At 42.5% G+C, this 19,130-nt stretch overlaps 1 protein-coding gene and 1 pseudogene across 3 annotated transcripts in view; both read left to right on the top strand.

Moving 5' to 3' along the window:
- The window catches only part of ARHGAP6 (Rho GTPase activating protein 6), a 267,749-nt gene that overhangs the window by 164,067 nt on the left and 84,552 nt on the right, over nt 1-19,130 (top strand). For 2 of the 3 annotated variants that reach the window (XM_033420190.2, XM_049704919.1), the window contains exon 2: nt 17,778-17,937. In XM_033420190.2, coding sequence (XP_033276081.1) covers nt 17,778-17,937 — 160 coding nt within the window. Of the gene's footprint in view, nt 1-4,109; nt 4,452-17,777; nt 17,938-19,130 lie in introns of those variants that run through there. The other variant, XM_033420191.2, reaches the window with a different exon arrangement.
- Nucleotides 13,777-14,819, top strand: LOC105747770 (zinc finger CCHC domain-containing protein 17-like; annotated as a pseudogene).

The following is a 19,130-nucleotide window of genomic DNA, read 5'->3' as shown; positions in this document are numbered from 1 at the left end:
AACTACCTGTTGAAGGAGTTTAATAAGATAAATTATCTTAAACTGAAGCTGAAAGTTTTATCGTCAACATCTCACATCTTGGGCAATAGATTAGAGGTGACTGATGTTTATGCATTTGGTGGTACTCCAAATTAATTAGTTAAGGTAATAAGTGGATTAAGTCTAATGTAAGTTTTAGGAAGTTGTTTTCCTTTCCTATTAGAGAGGAACCTCAATGAGAGGAGACTTTTGCAAACTGTTAAGTGCAATTGATGAAACAAAACGTTGTCAAATGTAGCATTGAAATGAGAAAGTGGAAAGGAATTCACTTTGGTGGTTTTTGTTATTGTTGCCTATTTTGTTTTGCCTAAGAGTTTTCAGCACAGATTTTTCCATCTTCTAAATATGATATTCATCTTTCCTTACGGTTTGCTTTACTTCCTGCTTATTTGTAAATACGTAATTTGGGGTTGAGTTCTCCAGTTTGGGGTAACATTTCTTCAGTATCCCTGTATCTTTTAGGTAATCTTGTTCCAAAATCCATTTCTTATTTAATGAGCAGTGAATCTGCTCATATCTGAATAAATTACCTGCTCTTCAGAGAGTTTACCTGACATCTTACCCATAATGAGCGTCCTCTCATCTGAGTGTCCTTCTTGGGTGGAACCTGCAGCGTCCATCCTTATAGCAGCCTTCCTGGCAATGTGGGTGGAAGAGCAGCCTACACAAGAAGTGCTACCCTCTGCATCATATTGAAACCAGTGACGTCACACCCATACATCTCTATGAGAATCAGAAGAAAATGATCTTTTGTAGGTCTACCCTCCCCAACACATAAAATGAGATACGAACATCTCACTATACCCCTGAAGGTATTTCTCCAAGTATAATACTGGATCTGACTCCCTGGGGATCCAGATTTATTGGACAAACTGAGGGACTGTCCTAAAGAAAAGCATCCCTGTAGACCTCAATGTTTACTTCCTCTTGCTCTCCCCTTCCCATCTGTTCTGCACCACTCTGCATCATTCATCTTTCCTAAAACACCCCTTTCATTGTGTCACACCTCTACCCCAAAACTTAGCATGCATATTCCTACTTGTAAAGGGTATGACACTTGGGAGGTTTCCTAAAATGACTATTTCTCTTTCTTTCAAACAGACACCAGTGCCCTGACCCTTACTCCCGGAGGTGATTGCCCATCAGCTTTCTGTTTGTTTCCTCCTGCTTCCCTGCCTCTATTTGTTCACATCTCTGTGCCTCTGTTCCGTAAGGCTTTGGGGACTCAGCTGCCCTCCGTGCGTTTACCAGATTTCTCCCAGTTACAGCGAGGCCTTCCAGTTCTCGTTGGGTGTGCTCTGTGTCCTACTTACTTTGCACACATGTCTTCCAAGGGACTCATTGAAGAAAATGTCATTGGCATGCTGTGATACAGCCTAAGGGTTAAACCTATTGCATTTGGAAACAGTTTCCAGTTACCTAATACTTGGCTTTGATGGTAGATATTTAGATCTAAAGGATCTAAAAGTTACTCTCTCTGCAAGTGGGTTACAGTAGTAGCAGGAGGATACTAGAACTTAGACCAAAGTCAAGTGCTGGAGGCGGGGAGAGGCCAGATAGCTATGGTTAGGGAAGCAAATGACAGCCGGGAAGAGAATACAGAATCGTCCTTCTGTGCTTTTACTTGTCACCTCACCTCTGAAAGTTCTGAACAATACAAAAGTAGAGTCTGACAGTTAAACTAAAAGATCAGATTTTCACTGCAGTCTGTACGGTATCAGAAGGATTGAAATGTCCTTAACAATTTTTTCACTTTTTTTATGTACAATCAGAAAAAATAGCAACACCTCAAGTGCCAATTCTATGGTACCGGTCAAAAGAGGGTAATTGGACCAACAAAAGGTTTCTCAGTAATAAATGTGATGTAGATGAAATTTCACTATGCCATTTTATCAGATTAAGTCATAATTCTGAAAGAGAAAAGCATCACCTATTTCTAAATATTGACTATATATTATTTAAAACCTGGAGGATGTCATTAAACATATATTTATCCTCTTGTTCCTAAAAGACTTTCTACGTGTTCTGAAAAATGACCTGTAAAGAATAGTTTTTATTTTATCTTCTGGTTGAGCAGCCCCTCTCTTTCCACGTGAAAACGTAGGAAGTGAAGGAATGACCTGCCATGTCGTTCAGTGGGGAGAAGTACACGAGAGGTTCCAGGGGTAGGACTCCAGATTCAGACTGTTTAGAACTGTGAGCTGTGTGTACAAAAGAAGTTAAGGGAGGTGAGGTTGACCGCCATATCACATACATCCCCAAATCTCACCATACAGTTTGTTACTCACTCCTATTTTCATAGTGTCTACGATTGGTGGGACAGCTGTGTTCCAAACAAGGATTCAAGGACCCAGGCTGTTTTATCCTGTGGCTCCACTACCTTCAACACAAGAAGATGTTGATTTGGTTATTCACTGCCTCGTAACAAACCACCCCAACCTTGGTGGTTTAAAACAACCACCCTTTTATTTGCTAACGGTTCTGCAGTCTGACCTGGGCTCAGCTGGACACTTCTGCTGGCCTTGACAGTGGTCGCTTATAAGGCTTCACTCAACTGGGAAGTTGTCTGGGAGCTGAGACGTTGGGACAGCTAAGCTCTTCTCACTCTCCATGTGGCCTCTCCACGTGGTCTCTCCAGTACAGTAGCCACAGTTATGACGCGGTGGTTCAAGGGTCCCAAGAATGGAAAAGCAGAAATTGTCAGGCCTTCTTAAGTCTTAGGTCCAGAATTATCTCACCATCGTTTCTGCCAGATTTGATTGGCTAAAGCAGATCACAGAGCCAGTCAGGATTGAAGAGCAGGGGACACTAGGGCATGAATATTGACAGGTGTGGTCCATGCCTGGGACCACCACATGTGGCTCTGAGAGGTGTTGTCTTCAGGTTTTTATCAATTTCATGTGAAATATTATATTAAATAACTTTAATTGAGGGTTTAAATTCCATAACTGAGTATCCAGATTACATGAACCATATTGATTATCTGCTGGAATTATGACTCTTTTCAGCATCTGGGTTTTGAGGATAGTGGAGGCGAAGGTATAATCCCGTAACAGGTAAATTTTTCCTCTCAATTTCTCTTTAAGTGTAATTGTTCTAGTAAAGAAAACCATCTGACGTATTTTATTGGTTTTAAATTCTTTCCTCTTACTAAATACCAGCAGCAACAGAAGCTATGTGTGGCTTACATCAAGAGATGATTAACCTCACAGAATCCTAGTAAAAAAATGTACCGAGTTCGTAAATTTTGAGTCAGTAAGGTCTTCCATGAAATCATTTCTCAGTTTGTCAATTATAATCACAGTGATCCTTTTGTTGGAATTCACTTGAGACCACAAGAGGAGTATAACTTCATATTGAAGTCAGTTTGAGTCCTTTTGAGTTAGTTTTGTTTCAGCGCCATGTGGAATACGTGGAGATCAAGGTAGTCAGTGGTCAGGATATGTTTTAAATCTTCCCTTTTCTCTCTGCTCTTCATGGCTATCTCTCCGCCACCTCCACCGGCAACCTGCACCCTCTTAAACATGGCCACGTGGTTACACCCACTCCTCCATACCCTCTGTTCAGGAAATGAACAATTCCTCAAGGACTATTGTTCCACAAAGCGCGTAAGATTCAGAGCATGTGTTGTACTTGAGAATAAACGAGAATGAAACCGTTTTGTTTTTTAATGGTTTTTTTCTAGTGTTAGAAAAAGGAAGAAGGCAGTGTTTTTAAAGTGTAATTTAAGAATTGAGAATTTATCCTAAACAAAGAAAGCACCCTATGTGCCTTACCATGCTCTCAGGGGTTTTACCCAAGGCTTCCGTCATTCTTTGGTTGATTCCTAATAAGGACAGTTTGCACAGTTACAATCCAATTACCATTCGTAGATCCCTGTGGAAAAGGGGATTTTTTTTTTAAGAGGAATCCTTTCCTAACTCCAGAATATCTCTTCAATATAGTCCTATGAAAATAAAAAGCAGGAAATCCAGTTTCAATTTCTCTGCCTTCTTTTTGTCCCTCCCTCTTAGCACTGCCTTTCTCACACACACACACACACACACTGTCTCTCTCTCTCTCTCTCTCTCTCTCTCTCTCTCTCTCTCTCTCTCACACACACTCACTCACTCAGCGGCACAGCCTGCCTCTGTTCTGAAGGGACAGGAACTTCTCAATGGTCCGATGAAAAGATTGCATTTTTTTGGCCCCAAGACTCATGGTAGCGGAGGTCTCTGGCAACAAAAGGTATCCTGGGAGTCACAGCTATGCCAGCTGGGCCATTTCTCAGACACTCGTTGCAATCTGCCATTTCAGGATGCATTTTTCACCAAAAAAAATAATTTTTTTCAAGCAGACTCAAGTTCCTACTACAAGCTTAGTTCAGTGAAATTAGAGAGGCCAGCAAAGACACAGCTGAATGTAATTCATGGGTAAGCAATAGAAATATCTATACTTCTATTTCTTTTCCAGATTACTGTGATAAAATGTTGTGATTGTTCCACATTTGTCTTGTGATGTGGGAAGAAAAGTGGATTGATCAGTGTCTGAGATGTGTGACAGCTAAGTACGGTCCGTGCCAATAGAGATTTATGAGAACGTTATTTTTAGACTGAATGATAATGTCGGAGCAGCTTGAAATGAGCAACCTGGACCCGGAAGCAGCATGCCGTGATGAAATGGAACTGGGCTGATTTCTCCGAAGATTCAGTGCAGGCTGTTTTTCAGGTCTGAAAGGGTAAAGCGGCTTATCTTCCCCTCTAGACTTCTTGAACTTGGGGCAACATTTTAGTTGCCGTGGCTCTGATAAATATGGGCTTCGGAGAACAGCTCAGATATTAGATAAGGCTAATCATAAACCGGATTTTTAAATCATCTGGTTTACCCTATTATAAGGTTATGTCTCAGAATGAAAAGACTCGGTGGCGGGAGAAGACAGAATGTGACCCTTAGCACCCGGATCCCACTCTGCTACTGCAGAGTCACCTAACTTCTTTGGATTTTGCTTTGCTCCTTTGTAAAGGTAGGGGTTGGATTGACTTCTCAGGAGAAGTGGTGAAATACCTGTGATAGTTACCGTCTGGATTCTGGAACCTGCAGCCACGCTTCAGATTCTAACTCTGCCGTTTACTAGGTGTGTGATCTTGTCAAGTCACTCAAGATTTCCTCATCTGAAATATGGGGGTAATAATGGTAGCATAGCCCTTAGAGTTGCTGCAAGAATTACATGAGCTAATATAAATAAAGGACCTAGAACAGTAGCTAGCAGAGTAGTTAGCAATTATCTCCAAGGTCCAGTCCGTCTCTGGAGGTCTGTCGTTCTGATTTCAGTGAACTGAGTTTAATTATAGAAAGGCAAGCAAAACTATCAGCTGCTAGAGCTGTCATTGAGAAGTTTCTAATTCTTGTAAGTGTTTCCATTTTCCACACTGTTGGGATCTGTGCAGAGGCTCGTTTACCCCTTCCCCATTCCAAGAGTCAAGTGAAGCTTAAAACTCAAAGTTAAATTGGTGGCTGGTAGACAAGTCCACGATTCAACTAGGGATACACAGAAATGAAATTTGCCTTTTGTTCTGACGTTTTTGCCTTTGGGAACTTTGAATATGTGGCTCTTTTCCCCTCTATGCCAACCATCGGAAAGGTTCTTTCCACTGGAAACAAGATGTGTGTGACGAGTGATGTTTGGGGTTTTTTGGTGTTGCTTCTTGTTTTTTGAGTGGTGGTAGCACAGCACTGGGTTTGACAATGTTCGTTTCTACTTTGGTTTATCAATAATCCAGATGAATAGGCCATTTGCAGATAACCACTTTTATTGCACCCTAGCTTTTACATACTTTACAGAATCCCCAAGTCTTACTGTGTCATGTGATCTCTTTACAGGTTCTTTGGGATGTTGCCCAGAGAAACAAAATCTTACGAGAGGAGGAAAATGTTGATCCCAAAGACAGATCCTCATCATAGATGTGCCTTTACTTTTAGTCTAGTACAGGGGTCAGCAAACTTTTTCTATAAAGAGCCAGAGAGTAAATATTTTCACCTTTGCAGGCCAGACAGTCTCTGTTACAACCACTCAACTCCTCCATTGTAGCATGAAAGCAGTCATAGACAATACCTAAAGAAATGTTTGTGGCAATATGCCAATGAAACTTTATTGACAAAAACAATCAGTAGATGGGATTTGGCTCACAGGCAGTAGTTTGCCGAGCCCTGGCTTGTCATCATCCCCATTTCACAGATTAGGAAAACAAAGCATGGGGAGAGAAAATAAGCTTGCTAAAAGCCACATGGCTGGAAAGTGGCAGAACTGGGATTCAAGCCCAGGCAGCCTAGCTTGCCAACCTTTGCTTTTAGCCACTGCCCCAAGCTGCCCCCGTGTCAACTCACCCCTGCCTGGGATGCTCATCTCCTGAAATCTGCCTGTCTCATTACCTCACCTCCATAAGAGTTTGTTCAAATATCACATTCGCAGTAAGGTTGCCCTGGAAACCCTCCCAGCACTCCTGATTCCCCTCACACTCCCCTACCTTCTCTTTTTCTCTAGGCCTTATCACCTTGTAACTTGCTGTGTAATTTACTCATTTATTATGTTTGTTTCTTATCAGTTTCCTCTACTGGCCTAGACACTCCATGAGCGCAGGGCTCTTTGTTTTGTTCACCAATGAATCCACGTACATAGAATAGTGCCTGGCCTATAGAAGGTGCCGATTAAATATTTGTTGAATGAGTGAGGCGCATTTCCCCACCATGTTACTCTAACATTTTGGTACCCCTTATGTAGCAATCGATAGCGAATATACTAAGGCAAGAGGTTAAAATGGACTGCTATACCAACCAAACGTTCAGACTTTTCTAAAATTTCTGCTTTTAAAAAAAGGACCAGAATAGATAAAGAAAACAAAAATTATGTACAATATAGAAGTATTAAATCTTCCTAAAGATCTGTTGAGAAGAAGTGCTCAAAGAATCAAGAGAAGAATTAGCAAATGTTATTTTGTTGAGTTCATAAAGGAATAACCTCTTTTTAAGAGTCCAAACAGGGGCGTGACAGCTATGCAGATACCCTCGGCTTTGCCCAGAAGCTCATGAGGAAAGGAGTTCCTCGTCATTGGAGACGTGTTTATTTTGGAATTATAAAGAACTAGGCAGCCCTTTTCAGAAATGTTGGTTGTGAGCCTGGTATTTAAACTTAGGCCATGCTTCAGCAGTTATTAATTATTAATAAATGACAGCTGGCCACAGTAGAAAACAAAAGAAATTCAGCCCCTGGCATGGTTTATGTAAATGGCCTGCCATTGTTCAGACCTTAACTTACTGATCTGGTCTTTGCTTCTGCTTCTCACCTATATGGAGCCACAATCCAGCTGGCTGGCTTGTCGACACGTAGAAAAGGCATCTTACGCATAGTAGAACCATTTATTCATGAGTTCAACACACATTTCTTAAGAGTTTTTGGTGTCGCTAAAACTGCCAGGCTTAAAAAGGGGACGCAAATTTAGAGGAATGATGATTAAAATTAATGATAACTTTACCACACATTCAGGGCTTGCTGGGAGCTAACAAGTACTCGGCAAGAAATTCACTTGCATTGACTCATACCATCACTACAAACCTGGGAGTTAAGTCTTTTTCTTTGCTCCATCTTATTGGTGAGAAAACTGAGGCTTGGAGATGATCTGAATCTTGCCGAAGAGCTCATAGCTGTTTGAATCCAAGTCTTTACTACCATGCCAGTGGGCCTCAATCTTTATTGTGCAAAGATAAGAATCCCCCGAGGATTCTGGTTTATGACGAAGGTACTTGGGCCCCATCCCTTGTGACCCTGGTTCCCTAAATCTGCCTTAGAGCCCAGAAACCTGCACGTTTACAAGAATTGTCTGCAGGCCACATTGTGAGCAGCCTCGCGTCACTTCTTGCTGGCTCACTGGGCCTTGGGAAGTTTATAGTTGGATGAGGTTAAAGAGCTGCTGCAATTAGAGATTTGTTTCAAGGCCATAATAAAACAATGTGGTATAGACCAAAACCAAAAGTATTTCAATCAAGTTTATTTCATGGGAGGAATCAAGTCTGTTTGTAAAGATGCAGTTGAGCTCAAAAGAATGACCTTTCTGAATAAATCCCAGATATTAGATGGTTGGCTTTTCAGTTTGCCTTTTGCTTGTTTTTTTTTTCTAAACGTGGAGACATATACTTCTGGCAGGAAGGAAATCTCTTTAGTTAATGCTTTCGGTGAGTTGTTCTCCAGTTAATCGAGATTCTGTTGTATTGAGGCTGTTTTTGCGTGCCTCTTTTAAACTGGTTTGTGTTGTTTGTGCTTCTTAATGCTAGTTCTAAATAGCTTCTATGATTCTGCTCACAGATTTCCATAATATACAGAATAATACACGTATAATATACATAATCATGCACAGATGCGTAAGAGTATATAGTGCATGGTGCATGCCTTTGATGATAAACAAAACTCATGAGTGTTAATGTCTTCTGACACCATCATTTTGAGGACATTGTGTGTAATTGGGGCCTAACAGCAGACCCAGCTTACGCTATGCCAGGTTTTCTCGATCTCTGCATGGTGGACATTTGGAGACAGGTAGTTCTTTATTGCAGGCACAGGGGGCTGTCCTGTGTATTGTAGGATGTTGAGCAGATCCCTGATGTCTACTCACTAGTTGCCAGTAGGAAACCCCACCCTAGAGTCATGATAGCCAAAAATGTTTCCAGACATTGCCAAATGTCCCCTGAGAGGGCAAACTCACCCCCAAGAACCACTGTGGTATATCCTTTTGTATCGTATTGTTACCTTTTGTTAATGCTGTCCCATAGTACCCGAAAATAAAAAGGATATTTTTATAACTATCAAGGGCTTTTGTCTATCCAGAAACATTTGGGTCACTTTCAACCTCACATTTACGAAATTGAAACAAATTAGAAATCATCCACTTTCAACCTAAAAAAAAAAGTCCTATGACAGCCACTCAAAAACTGGATCCAGAGAGCCTGAAAATGAGTCATCCGTTTATGAGATAAACAGTCACCAAAGAAAAATGCTGGACTGGAATGTGCGTTTGAGAATGAGGAACCACCAGAAACACATCCTAGGCTGTGCCGGTGGGCTTTGGCACGCGTCTGGCGGCTTGCTTATTACTTCATGGCCCACGTGATGAGGGTCACAGGGCAACATTGACCCTTATGTTTGTGTCTTCCTGCTCATAAGACATCTGACATATGAGCGTGAGTGTCACAGATTCATTATTCCTCAGGTCCGATATTTTTACACTTATTTTCTGCCCTCATATACCGGCATTTCGGGGCTCAACAACAGGCTCTGTTTCAAAAGACTGTTTCTTAGCAGTTTATTCAAATCCAGAAGACATCTTCCCTCATAGATACGATATTACCTGAGTTGGTTAGTTTCCAATTTCTTATTGAACTCATGATGCATGTGATTCATGTAGTCCCTAGACTGACAAATATTTATTGCTTGTGAATTATTTATTCTTCAGTGATAATTAATTGCCAGGTAGTATCTTGGATACTGGGAACACCCAGGTCAGTAAAGCAGACAGGCTTCTTGCCCTCATGAATCTAGCTGATGTGTGTCACTCACGATGCAGAGCGCGAGGGACTGGGTCTCTGCCACATGGTAGTAGATGCTAAAGAAGTATGTGTAGCGCCCTAAATGATCCCAATCTCTTTATATCAAGGGTTGGCAGACTGCAGCCAGTGGGCCAGATCCAGCCTGCTGCCTGTTTTTGTATGACCTACGTGCCTAGAATGGTCATTACATTCTTAAATGGTTGAAAAAAATCAAAAGAATAATATTTTGTGACTTGAAAATTAGATGAGATTAGAATTTTAGTGTCTGTGAGTAAAATTTTATTGGAACTTTTGTTTACACGTGGTTTATGGCTGCCTTTGTGCTACATTGGCAGAACTGGGTAGCTGTGACAAAGACTCTATGAACCACAAGCCTGAAATATTTTCTATGTGTAACTTTCTAAAATTCTATTTAGTGGGGGAAGTGCTTTCGAAATTCCAGTCTTGGAACCTCTCCAGTTCAAATCATTGGTGGTGGTACCTGTAGTATGAAGCAGCACTGTAGCACCAGGAAAGAGGGCGATAAAAATCTGATGGGAGGTCAACACCTACTTTCTTAAGTGTCTGGGAGCTTATCCTCATCTGAACTCAATCCCCTTGACCTTCACCAACCTTCTCTTCTAATGCTCCCTCCTACTGCTTCTCTGTTACATTTCCTATTGCTGATGTAACAAATTACCATAAACTTAAAACATGAGAAATTTAATGTCTTACAGTTCTGGAGGTCAGTGTCACTCAGCTGAAATCAAAGGCTGCATCCTCTGGAGACTCTGGGGGGAATGTGTGCCTTGTCTTTTCCAGCTTTTGCAAAAGCTGCCTGCATTTCTTGGCTTATGGCTCCTTCCTCCGTCTTTAAAGCTGTCAGCCTAGTATCCTCAAATCCCTCTCTCTCTCTCTCTCTCTCTCTCTCTCTCTCTCTCTCTCTCTCTCTCTCTCTCTCACACACACACACACACACACACACACACACACACACACACAGCCACCTCTGCCTCTCTCTCACACACACACACACACACACACACACACACACACACACACACACACACACACACACACACACAGCCACCTCTGCCTCTCTCTGGTAAGGACTCTTATGATTAGGTTGGACTCATCTGGATAACCCAGAAGGACCTCCCTATCTCAGGATCCTTTAACTTAATCCCATCTGCAAAGTTCCCTTTGCCAGGTAAGGTAACATATTCACAGGTTCTAGGAATTAAGATGTGGCCGTCTTATCATTCTGTCTGCCACACCTCCTATCCAGTAACTCCATACTATACGTCTCTCTACCTCTGCAGAACAAAACGCAGGCTGAAGGGCATCTCAAGCTTTGTATCCACCAGCCTGGATGTTGTAGTGGCTAAGAGCATAGGCTTTAGAATCTGAGTGTCTGGTTCAAGTCGTTTGTTGTTGTTGTTGTTGTTCAACAAAGGAAAGCAGATGGTGCTTACTCCTGAGTGTCTTAAAGCTCACATTTTGTTTCAAAAAGTAACATCTTGTGGTAAAATTGCATCTTTCTTTGGTGGCGAACTTCTTGAATTTTCTAGGAACAGCAGACTTAACTACAACCCAACCTGAATCTGATCAACCCTGGAGCGCAGTGGTTCTCAATCCTGGCTGCATGGGTCAGTCAATCAGGAAACCAAAAAAAAAAAGCGTGCTCAACTGCAGAGCAGACACCTGCCTCAGAACCTCTGCGAGGTCATTAGTCTAATCTCTTTCTTTCCTCATGTTTGACAATTTTCGTAATATAAAGGCAAACATATTTTACGCACAGAAACACTGTGACCCCTAGGAATTCTAGAAAGAGGCCACTGAGGAGATGTGGAAACCTCATGGATTTGCTCGGCGACTCCCCGCAACTCTGGTCTGTGTGGTTCCCACGGGTGCCGCATCTGGGGGCTCCGTCCTCAGCTGTAGCAACCTGAAGGGAGAGGTGAGAAGGCGGAAGAGAAACAGGCTGAGTTTAGATTTTAGACTTCTAGGTACTTCATTGCGAATACTCTGATTTGAACCTTGGGATAATTTGGATAAACCTTGGGTGAATGTTTTGAGAAAGGTCTCTTTAAACAAATTAATTTTAAAAGATGATGTGGACTGAAATTAGGAATGTGGATGCATTCGACCAAGTAACTTATCGTGAGCCAACACTAAATTATCACGCCTTAAAAAGCAATACAACTGTAGTTTTAAGACATGTTCGCAGAGTTTCCCGGCCATTGTGTTGTGACATTTACTTGACCGTATGTGCAAAATGTCTATATTGCATTAAGGATAAAAATAAAAATGAAGAACGCTGTTCTATGTCATTTAGGGCAGGCACTGATACCTCTTGACTTTATTGCAAGATACTATGAATGAATATGGTTTTAACCTGTCAGTTAATTGTGTTAATTTGATAATTTCCCAAAAATGGACCTCACGTATTTCCAACTTTAAAAAACATGTTGAAATCGCATGTGCTTAATCTGAAAAAAATCATTAAAATTCACAATGGTAGAAATATAGATTGGGAGCGGTGAGAAAATTGGGACACAGGGGAAGATGCAGATTATTTGATGTATTCATGACTGCTGATTGGCAGGTGGCAAAAGACAATGAGATGGTGGAGGGTGGAGGGTGATGAACTGGAGTGGCCCGTCCAGACTTTTCCAGGGCTGTGTGAACACTTCAGGCTTCAGTTATTCACGTTTGTGGTATAAAATGGATTATGAAGCATCTTGGTCCATTACCCATAATCAAAAATGTAACTGATATTTTTTAAGATGCCACACATTTGATAATAGGTTGCTTTGGAGATATCTTTGAAGTCCCTCTTTGTTAATTATTTGATGACCTTCTCTCCCAAGAAAATTGTTTTTTCAGCCATGTGCTAAGGATGGGTTTAAGAACCAGTTGGCTCTGGGGACAGTATTACCTCCTTTGTGAAATGACTCTTCCAAAGCCTGATGAATGCAGCTGCCCTGCTTTCAAGAAAGCGCCACACTCTTTTCTCTTTCTGGGATTTGGCTGTAGCCTTCTCCTGAGCCATCAGCTGCTATAAGAACTAAAGTCTTAGGAGACAACAACTCCATAAATTCAAGTCATTACAAGTAGACCAAGCCTTTTCTCTCTTTTGGCTGATAATTCCAAATTTACCAAAGAATTTTAAAAGTCTACGAAGTTAAGAGCCACGGGCTATGATGTATAATGGACTCAGAGAAATTGAAAGCATCACATCTTCACTTTTTCATTATGCTAAGTGTAGGCATTTGTGAGCAGTTTCCAGAATTATGTATTACTTGATTGCGTTGGAACTGTTTTAGTTGGGAGAAGAAAATGAAGACTCAAGAAAGATGCAAACTGGCCTGATTCTGTTTTGCCTGATTTGGTCATGTGTTTTGTTTCTTTCTTTCTTAGAGATAAAATATCACTTTCAGAATGTCACATTTGAACATCTTTCTTCTCCCTTCTGCTCTTCCTCATCTTGGTGATTTAGTGTACCATCCTCCCAGTTGCTCAAGCCAGAAGTGTTTAAGTCATCCTAGATTACTCCTTCCCTACCCTCCACTACATACAATTTGTCCCCAGGCATCTCTGTGGTTCTGCGTATCTCCCTATCTGTTCAAATTTGAATCAGCGTCATAACCTAGCCCAGTGGCTCTTCTGATCTCTGCATCTTTGGCTTGCACCCTCCCTCAATTCCCTTGGAAATGTGTTTCCAGTCATCTGATCACGTTCCTCTCTTACTCAAGGTTCCTTAATGACTAGCCATCACCTGCTGAATAAATCCAATCTGCTTTGCAAAGCCTGCCGAGAAAGCCCTCCAGGATATGGCCCTGAGTTCTGCGTGGCTTCGCCTCCTGCTCTTTCCTTCCGTCTAGCCTTGTAATTTCCCCCAAACAAGGCCATTCTCTCAAATTCATTTGCCTTGGCACCTTTGTTCCAATGTTGCATTTCTACAGAGCAAACCCTTACCCCTCTTATTCAATGTACAGGTCTCCTGGGAAACGCTGCCTTCTTATAAAGCTTTCCTTGATCCCCAGATAGATGTCAAAGCCTTTCTCCTAGGCATCCCATTACACTTGGTACTTACTCCTAGTATCATAATCTCTGTATTTCATGGACCGAGTGTGTTCTTCCTACCAAAATTTAACTCCTTAAGAACAAGGACTGGCTGCGGCGTGGAGACCGGATGCTGACACCGAGACACTTGAATTAGCTTTAGCAGAAGAGAAATGGAGGAACCATAGAACATTAAGGATGAATTCAGGAAGACCCGAGACCATGGAGAACTTGCCTGCTCTCTACACTATTTTCCAAGGAGAGGTTGCTATGGTGACAGACTGTGGAGCCTTTATCAAAATCCCAGGCTGTCGGAAGCAAGGTCTGGTCCATCGAACTCACATGTCATCCTGTCGCGGGGATAAGCCCTCTGAGATAGTAGACGTCGGAGAGAAAGTGTGGGTGAAGCTTATCGGACGAGAGATGAAAAGGGAAAGGATAAAAGTATCCCCCTCCGTGAAAGCTGTCAACCAAGGGACTGGGAAGGACCTTGGTGCCAACAACGTTATCATTGAGCAATAAGAGAGGCAGAGGCGGTCCTTCCAGGATTACACTGGGCAGAAGATCACCCTCGAGGCTGTCCTGAACACTACCTGCAAGGAGTGTGGCTGTAAAGGCCACTTTGCAAAGCATTGTTTCATGCAACCAGGTGGGAGCAAGTACTCTCTGATACCTAATGAGAAAGAGAAGGAAGAGACAAAATCAGCAGAGTTTGAAAAGCCTGACCCCACGAGAAATTCTAGAAAAAGAAAGAAGGAAAAGGAGAAAAAGAAACATAGAGACAGGAAGTCATCTGACTCTGACAGCTCGGACTCTGAGAGTGACACACAAGAGGGCAAGGCACACGTCAAAAGACAGCAAGGCAGCAAAGAAGAAAAAGAAGAAGCAGCACAAGGAGTGAGAGTGGAGAGAGTGGAGGGGGTGGTGGAGAGAAGGAACCAGGAGCCTTGTGCCTTGAAGCCCTGGCTCCTGCAAAGACTCAGTAGTGAGAATATGGCCTTCCACCCCATTGACTCCTCTCCCATGGGAGATGGCTTCCCCTCCTGCCACAGGCAGGTTTGGGAGATATCAAAAGTATCTGCCTGAATGAGTTCTTTCCTTATCACTCCAGTCCCTTTGCAAGTGACCCCTGCAGCTGACCCATTCATTCACCCAACTTCCTTCATTCAGCAGGAGGTCCTATTACCCTCTTCCAGCTGCCACCTCCAGGGCCAGACTCCTGTACAGGAGTCCAGGCTAGGGCCACAGGTACTGCTGTGGAGGTGAGTCTGGCTGTAGTTGGGAGAACAGAGTGATTGGCCCCTCCCTGTTGGCCTGCCTTGGGCTGATTGGTGGGTGGTCTCTGCTGTATCCAACACAGGGGCAGAGGGAGACTGGCAGTACTAGGGAGAACATGGTAAGAAGTGGTGCTCACTTTTCCCATTCCCCCTGACATGATTCTACTATGTTAGAAGTGACAGCCAGTGGTCACAGCCAGAAAACCATTCTTTGCAGTGACTGAGCTTGTGTGTGACGTTCCGCCCGATCATTGAACCAGACAGCTCAAGCCAAGATCACTGCTTTACTTTGTATTTACTACAATGTGAGTCCGTTGGTTCCCAAAAAAAAAAAAGAACGAGGACTGTGTTGTCATTTTGACAATCCCAAGCCTAATACTGTTTCTAGCACATAATAGGTGCTCATTGAACTTCGTTTGAATTAATTATGCAGGAGGTCATACTAAATAAAAATAAAATGTGTCTTCTAGGGATTGATTAACTTTATTTCAGTCATGAGCTATTGTTCAAAGGTTGGCAAACTACAGCCCACTGTCCAAATTCAGCCTTCCACCTATTTCTGTAAATGAAGTTTGACTGGCGCGCAGCCACACCCATTCATTCATAAACTGTCTATGGTTGCTCTCATGCCACAAAGGCAGATCTGAGTAGTTTTGACAGAGACCACATGGCCCACAAGTCCTGAAATATTTACCGTCTGGCCTTTTACAGAAAAAGATAGCCAACCCCTGCTACAGATACTAGAGCCCGTCGGAGGGCATATTTTTAAATGCATTTAAAGAATAGATATGTAATTCCATTTTGACACTTAAAGTAGCCGCGGGCTCCCTTAGATACCTAGACTTCATATTTAAAAATCCCCAGCTCATCTGGAACTTCCCATTTGGGTGAGGGGAAAGCAATTCACTGATATCGTACCTGTGGTGCCCTAATCTTACAGGGTGTGAGTGAGAGGTACACCCAACACTTAAGTCCCCAGTTCCTGTCTAAACTTGTGGTTAGTCCAGCTATACCAAAAAAAAAAAAAGAAAAAAGAAAAAAATCCAAAATACACTGGGCCTGGAAGAATGTTCTTCAGTTCACCGATTGTGACTGCAGCCTACCCGCTTTGCCTACATTTATGCACTCACTCCTCGGCCCTGACGCATTCCCACACCCTGTTCCCTGTGCCCCTCCTGGGTCCCTGGTATCCCTCCTTCTCACCCACTGGATGCAGATGCACAGGTGTGAAGGCAAACAAACAAAAATTCCTCATCTCCTTGAAGCTCTGCTCAAACCTGGACTTCCCTGTGAGGCCTTTCCCAGCCCTTCCACCTAATAGTGTAAATCCCTGTCCTCTCCTCACACTGCCGGCCCCTTCCCTGCTTTTTGTTCCTTCCTTAGCAGTTATCATTACTTAACACGCTACATTCTTTACTTACCCTTGTTTATTTTCTGCCCCTACTAGAGTATGATATCTCCATTTGTTAAATAAATCCATGAAATCCCAGATAAAGAGGAAAAAAATAACAAAGAATTAACACAGTGCCGTTCACTCTTTGGAGTGAACCTTCTAGGCAGGAATTTGCTACCAGTAGGGAACAAAGGTGTCTTAGCAGTCGCTGGGGCCAGCCTTTCTGTCTCTCTTCTTTAAGGTGAATAGTGAGGATGGTGAAGTCTTCTGGGATTCCTTAAATGTTCCCCACATCCGCAAGAAGTCCCTGGCAGTGTCTGTAGGGCCCAGCACTATTCCTTCTCCCACAATTTTTCTTGATTGTTAACGAAGCAGTAGATACCTCTTCACAGCTGTTGTGCCCTGGTTGGTATCTGTGATTCGTAGGAATTCCTCCTCAGTGAGGGGACATTTGGCTTCCGAGGATTGTGAAGGATTGTTTCTTAGGTCATCGTTTTCTCACTCTCTGCATCAAGGGTAGAGATATTCACTGTCAGAGGTGTGAAATCAGACGTGTGTGTGTGAGCACACAGATAGCCTCAGGATTGTGGGAATCTTTGCTCTGATTCTTTGATGTGGAGTATTTTAGCATCAAACGTCTCTGTAAATATGTGTAGCTTTTATTGATCATATCTCTATACTTACTGTGATCAAAAGAGCTCATTAGACTGCTCTAAATAGAAACTCAGTGGTTACAATTTAGCATAGAATTTAAAAGCCTAAGATTTTTTAGCTGGAGTCCTGGTTAGTTTCAAATCTTGTAAGTTTTACAATTTGGCGAAAACTACTTAACCTTCCTAAGCCTCAATTTATTCTATATTATATTATATTTATATATACTATATATTACTATAATATCAACATAATGTATCCTAAGTATATATTACAATAATGTATCATAAGTATGAGTTATATATAATAATAATATATTGTGTCATATATAATAAATATACTAGATTGTATTATTATATAGAGGAAGTAACTAAAGAGCCCTTGGCACTTTGCTGGTACACGGTAGGCTATCAGTATACGTTTCCCCTCCTATGTCTAGTGCGCACAATGGCAATTAGCGGTAGTTTTTCCTGTTACTGAGAAAGAAAAGCCGAAAAGTTCCCATGTGTTCCCACGAGAGAGGGGAGGCAGGACCCTTGAAGCATCTTCCCACATAGCTTTCTTTGCATCATTTTATGGGATCAGATGACCTAGCAGATACTCCAGATTTTGATGTTGGCAGTTGACTGGGTAAATCCACAGTTAAGTAAGAGTGGATTTGATTTCAGGGATTGAGAGCCAATTTGGGAACATAAAAATGAAGTTTGCTTGACGTGATGACCGATTGAGAGAGAGGCTGAGGCTTGCGAGTCGTAGATTACTGTGTGACCCTTGATGTGCTTCCCCTTGATCTGCAGGGTGACTTCACGTGGAACAGTATGTCGGGTCGCAGCGTACGGCTGAGGTCAGTCTCCATCCAGAGCCTCTCAGAGCTGGAGCGAGCCCGGCTGCAGGAAGTGGCTTTTTATCAGCTGCAGCAGGACTGTGACCTGAGCTGTCAGATCACCATTCCCAAAGGTAAGGCCCCATCTGCCATCACATGGGGGATGCTGGAAGTCACACGTCTGCTCTGCCACAGCCCCAAGCTGCAGAGTCCTCTCAACCCCACTATTAACACAGGGAGGAAGCCGTAGCTTCTGGGTCACTGGCTGGCGCTGGCAACCATTTTGAAAGATGTGTTCAAGTGGGACAGTTTACATGTCGACTATTATGTGTATTTAAAGGGAAGATCAACTTGGGGCATTAAAGGGGGAAGCCATGTGTATCTCAGCGGTCTACGTGGCTTCAGTACAACCACTTAAAAAGAAGTTTCAGAAAGGTCAACTTAAAGGGTTAGAAGAAAAACCATGTCTATCTCAATATGATTTCAAAATAAGCAGTTGAAAAGAGTGTTTTAACAATCTGTTAAACTTCTCATTTGACCTTATGCAAACTCAGAATCAGTGATTATACCAACGTTAACTCATTTTTATCCAGTCTTTCACCTGGCCTGTCTCTGTTGGGGTTCACCACTATGACACTGGAGCCAGTGCAGGCCTGGTTGTCTGATGTTTTTACAAACACAGATCCTGATTCTGATAAAGATGAGAAGCATGTATTTGAAATCCTTTGATCTGTAAAGCCTGTTTCTGAAAGTTGACTATCTTCTATAAAGATACTTTTTAATGTGTATTCGTGTGTAGCCGTAAGGTAATTTGAGGTGAAGTGAAAAGCTGTGATGTTATACAAATAGAGTAAACCTGCCGTAAAAACGCAACATTGGCTGCTGTGCCTAAAACTTAAAGGAAAGCAGGAGAGGGATAGCAAGCATCTGAAAGCTAGAAGGTTGCCTTGGAAGATTTCAGTATCTGCAGAACTTCTCCTTTGTTTTCTTTTTTTAGGGAGTTGAGGGGATGCTTCATGAATATTCATAAAATCATTCATTTCATATATACACACATACACATAGATACGTAGTTCTCAACCAGGGATGGTTTTCCCCCATTCCCCAGGTAAAATTCAGCAATGTCTGGCTCCACTTTCAGTTTTCACAGCTTGGAGGAAGGACGCAGCTGACATCTACTGCATGGAAGCCAGGGATGCTGTTAGACATCCTGCAATACACTGGACAGTCCCCCACAGCAAGCATTGTCAGGGCCCAAGGGCCCAAGTGGAGAGGCTGAGCAACCTTAATACACACATGAACACATGTGCTCGCATTCCGTCAACAG

The sequence above is a fragment of the Orcinus orca genome, chromosome X (assembly GCF_937001465.1).
Source record: "Orcinus orca chromosome X, mOrcOrc1.1, whole genome shotgun sequence".
Lineage (NCBI taxonomy): Eukaryota > Metazoa > Chordata > Mammalia > Artiodactyla > Delphinidae > Orcinus > Orcinus orca.
The sequence above is the reverse complement of the archived record's forward strand: the minus strand, read 5'-3'. Positions and strand labels throughout refer to the sequence as shown.